This window comes from Chenopodium quinoa, unplaced genomic scaffold (assembly GCF_001683475.1).
Source record: "Chenopodium quinoa cultivar QQ74 unplaced genomic scaffold, ASM168347v1, whole genome shotgun sequence".
Classification (NCBI taxonomy): domain Eukaryota; kingdom Viridiplantae; phylum Streptophyta; class Magnoliopsida; order Caryophyllales; family Amaranthaceae; genus Chenopodium; species Chenopodium quinoa.
The window spans coordinates 1,215,898-1,220,917 of NW_018742899.1; the positions used below are offsets into that span (position 1 = coordinate 1,215,898).

At 38.4% G+C, this 5,020-nt stretch overlaps 1 protein-coding gene across 1 annotated transcript; it reads left to right on the forward strand.

Moving 5' to 3' along the window:
• Nucleotides 1–3,552: 3,552 nt before the first annotated feature.
• On the forward strand, nt 3,553–4,719 carry LOC110727023. The gene is made up of 2 exons (XM_021906558.1): nt 3,553–4,462; nt 4,610–4,719. The coding sequence occupies exons 1-2, from the start codon at nt 3,553–3,555 to the stop codon at nt 4,717–4,719; spliced, it is 1,020 nt and encodes a 339-aa protein (XP_021762250.1).
• Nucleotides 4,720–5,020: the final 301 nt, after the last annotated feature.

Genomic DNA, 5,020 nt, shown 5'->3' on the forward strand with positions numbered 1-5,020 from the left:
CAAGTTTTGGTTTGGGAAAAATCACTTGAGTATAACTCAATGAGGCATCTCCCTTAAGGTGAGAAAACCTCTAAGTTCGTAATACTCTAGTCTTTCTTGGTCTAGCCCCGACTAACCTTCGGGGTAGGGGCCGTTCGGGTCGGGTCTCGAGGGTGGACTCCGTTGGAGGCCGTCGCACTTGCGAGGCTAGAGCTTTCGAAGTAAGAGCTCGATTTGCGAGTGAAGCACGCTTCGAGGGTATGGTTTCTTTCTCTCTCCTTTTAATTATTGCTTAATTATGTTTATGCTTGTTTTAATTGCTTTAGTTATCGGGGCGGGTCTTGGGGGGTTTCCTTTCCGCGTAGTGTGGGTCACTACGAAACCCTACACTAAGTTGCCAAAAACTCATCACCTAAACACCTATAAATACCCCTTCCAAACACCCCAAGACACACATTGAAACCCCGAGAAAACACTCTCTATCTCTCGGTTTTCTCTGCTTCTCCCCTCTCAAAACCGCCGGCGACCACCATTGGTGACCACCATCACCGGCGGCAGCCAGCCAACCACCACCGCCGGCAGCCACCCCTCCTCACTGCCGGCCATTTGCTCTTCCTTTGTCTTGGTTTCCATCTTCATCCTTCAATTTCTCCTTCTCCTAAACTTGTTTTACACTATTCAAAATTTATAATTGAATTTCATACATATTATTTCTTGAATAAATTATTTTATAAAAACAAAATATTTATTCTATTAAAGTGTAATAATAAATTCATGCACATATAGGATAGATTGGTTAAGTTGTTATGCTTATTTGATAGCCTTATATTAATTAAGGTTATAATAATGTGTAGGGTGTTCGTGATTAAGAGAAGTAGTTGTGTGAATCGCTCGCGTTACGATTAAGGTACGTTATGTGGTTTGATACCTTCGAAAGTTGTTTATGAAATTATGTTCTAATAAATTTTTATGAAATTGTGATTATTATGTTTCTTACGAAATTATGATTATTTATGAAATTATGTTCTTACGAAATTATGTTTTATTATGTTCCGTATGAAATTATGAAATTATGTCTTATGAAGGTTTAAATTGATAATTTTGGTTAATCAAAAGACACTTTGATTTTGCGATTAAAATTATTAAAAAGGATTGGATTAAAAGTGATTTACAAGTTTCTTGATATTCAAGTATAATGTTTAAAAAGTGCTTTTAAGTAAATCAATCGATATGGTTATGAATCCCACTTAGGGAATGGATTAGAGAAGGCTATGGACTTTGCATGACCTAGTATTTCCTCAAGATTGGCCTTTTTTCATAAAGTAAACCACTTGGGGGGTGTGCACACTTAGTGAGGAATTGGTTTTGAAACGTAATCGATTGAGTTTTAAATTTATCTTGGAAGAATTGAATTAACTCTTACATGAGTATGATGATGGGAAGATTGGTTTGAAATTATTGGAATTAAACTTAAATTACTTAGCTTATGTCTTACTTATCTTACACATAATCTACTAAGCATAATTTGCTAATGCGTGCTTTTGTTTTGGCTTTGCCCTGTTTACCATTTATGGTAAGCAGGTGAACTTTTCAGGTGGAAGTTGATTGATGCATATGGGAGTCCACGGGAGTTTCACCTAGTTTAGGAAAAAGTTTGATTTTTATTTGTGTCAAAATACTGAACAAGTTTTATTTAAAGTTTTATTAATAAAGAATAAAGAATTTCCGCTGCAAAAGTATTTTGAAGTATAAGCCTTGTTATCACGCGGCAGTAATACGCCCAAGTCTATCTCTACGGTATTTATTCGTATTTTTCTATATATTCCATAGAGGGAGATTTGGGGGTGTTACAAAGTGGAATCAGTTTGTCGGGTCTTAAAACAAGATTAAAAGTTGAAATAAATAAATTGGATGGGTAGACTTAAGTTGGGCATATAGGATAGAGTTTCGCATTAAAAAAAAAAAAACCTATTTTCTTCTTTGGAAAGATGATTGAGAAAAGGATGCTCGGGTTCTCATAATGAGGCCTATAATGGGTACGCCTCTCTGTCTAGACAAGGCTCTCCCCGACGCTATGGGTAACTTACCTGGGAGACGCGGGCTCGACCATCCTATGTCATGAATCGAGTACATACATTACTAATTTCGAAACAAAATGAATTGAAATTTTCTAAGTTTCAAAACTATGTGTGCATGTAAGTTAGTATAATATGAAATTAAAAGGAGTCCATGGATAGGACATCTTGAGCATATATGTGGTTCATGCATGTTAAACTTATATGCTTGTGAACAATGATTTGTTTATATGAATACTACTGATTGAATTATTGTTGTTTAAACAGATATTGGATGAATTTAGAAAGCAGTACTTTAACATTCACTACTTAAAAAGTGATGCAATCAGTGTTAGCGATTTTGTGACTGGAATAACAGTGCTAGCTCTACACTATTATGAGAAGTACAACCTTGAAGTTTTCACCCAACCCCCTTAGCTAGTCCTTTTGGCATTAGCCCACTTACCCAGGATTAAGAAGTACTACCCTCTTTTTGAAAAGTATGGGGATGTGGTTAAGAATTATGGGCTTTGGAACGAGAGACATCACTATGAGGGGAGATGGTTAGCCACTTTGACCCATTTTAAGAATGACTTACACTACTTGGAGCGTAACTATGAACCTAAGAGGAAGTCTGTGAAGCCACCTAAACTTACGCCTCACCACACATTAACCGAGGTCGACCAACTTCGCTACCTAAACGCCCAACTCCCTTTCTCTTACCCAAAGTATGAAGGAGACTTTGACTCTTCTGGTGATGAATCCATCCCACCACTTGGAAGACGTAAGAACTATCCTTCTCCCTCCCATTTCTCCAAGTATAAGGTTCCCATGTCACTTAGGCACCCAAAACCTCGAGCCAAAGCCCGAATTCCAAGAAGGCCTAGAACTCATGACTTTTCATCATCTTCAAGTTCCAACTCTTCACCTTCTCCACAACCCAACAACCCTAAAACCCGAGGAATCCCAAATCCAAAATCAGGCCAAACTCCAAATTATAGTGATTATGTGCCAACCTATTTGAAGGAACCCAATGGTAATAAGAAGGCTAACAGCGAAGACCCAGAGTTCGATCCAGTGGAAGAAAAGGGTTCAAATAAATGATCTATGTTATGATTTGTTTTATGCACAATAAAATGTACTTCGAATATTAATTAATAATAATAAATTATTTGCTTGATTTCTTCTATGTTTACATGTACGAATAAATTTTAATATTTTTTTTCTTCTTTCTCTTAAATGTGAATCTCAGGAAAAATATGTCCTTAAAGTTAAAGAATAAGAAAACTGGTTCCAATATGGGTAAGGTCCTTAAGAAACTAACCCATCTTGTTGAAACATTACCTAAGTAGCAAATCAAGGGAAGGGTTCAGGAAATGGGGACACCTTTGGTGAAGTCTTTAAGGGAGTAGCTGCAGCCAAACCACCCTTTTTCTTAGGAAAAGAGGACCCAGCTAGCCTTGAAAACTAGATCCGAGAATTCGGTAAGTTGTTTGGTGCAATCAACTGTCCAGACAATATGAAAGTTAGTAATGCTGTCTACTACCTAAAAGAAGAAGCTGACTTATGGTGGACAGAAAAGAAAGAGGAATTAATGAAAAACCCTGATTTTGGCTGGGAGGAATTTAAGATAGCTTTGAGGAAAAAGTTTTATCCTGACCATTTGAGAAAACAGAAGTGTATAGAGTTCACTAACTTAAGGATGGGGACTATGACCGTGAGTGAGTATTATTCTAAGTTCATAGAAATGATGAGGTTTGCACCGGAAGTAGTACCAACGGAGGCTATCAAGGCCCAAAGGTTCGAACAAGGGTTAACCTGGAATCTACAAGGAAAATTGGGTGGGGAAACCTTTGAGAGTCTAGATGAGGTGTATGGCCGAGCTGCCCATTTGCATGGGATCAAAGGAAGGGAACTAGGGAGCATGTCTGGGGAGAAAAGGAAGTCCAACGATCAACCCCAAGGGAGTGATAAGAGGCCCAAGAACCATGCAAGCTTTGGGAATGGGAACCATGGAGACAAGAGGGACTTTAAAGGAAATTTTAAGAGAAACCCAAATTGGAGTGATGAGAATAAAGAAAACAAGGATAAAACTAGGAGAATCTACTTCTGTAAAAGATGTGAGAAGGATCACCCGGGGAAGGATTATGCAGGTAATAAGGTGACATGTCAATACTATCAAAAATTGGGACACCGGGAATACGAGTGTTTTAAGAAGGAAGCAGACTTGAAGAATGGGAAGGTTCAGGATGGACGAAATCCCCCACAACCTAGTGGACCTGCCCAGAACACTGGAATCAGTAATGTTGGAAATACCTCTAAGGGCCGGATTTTCGTAATGAATAGCCGTGAAGCTGAGACTTCCAATAATGTGGTAATTGGCATCTTTCTTATACGTTCTTTATCTGTGAAAGTTTTATTTGATTCGGGTGCATCGCACTCTTTTATTTCTAAGACAGTGATAGAAAGTCTCTAGTTAGAAAGTCCAGAGTTAGTCTCCTTGGATGTAGCTATTCCAACAGGGGAAGTTAGGGAGTGTTCTAGACTTTTTAGGAATGTACCCCTAACTATTTCAGAATTAGAGTTTCCCTCGGACCTAATTGAATTCGATCTCAAAGATCTTGATGTGATAGTGGGAATGGACTGGTTGGGGAAGTACAAGGCCCAGATAGATTGTGCAGCATAGAAAGTCACGCTTTATGGCCCAGCAAAAACAAGAGTGACTTATAGGAAGGAGGAAAAAAGTCAAGGGATTAGAATTATTTCGGCTTTACAACTTCAGAAATGTCTCAAGAAGGGGTATCCATTATTTATGTGTAGCCTCCAAGAGATAAGGGATGAAGGGGAAAAGAGTGATAGAAAAATACCTGTTGTGGAAGAATTTCCCAATATATTTCCAGATGAAATACCAGGCATGCCACCGGAAAGAGATGTAGAATTCACGATTGACTTAGTCCCTAGAATTGGACCTATTTCCAAGGCCCCAT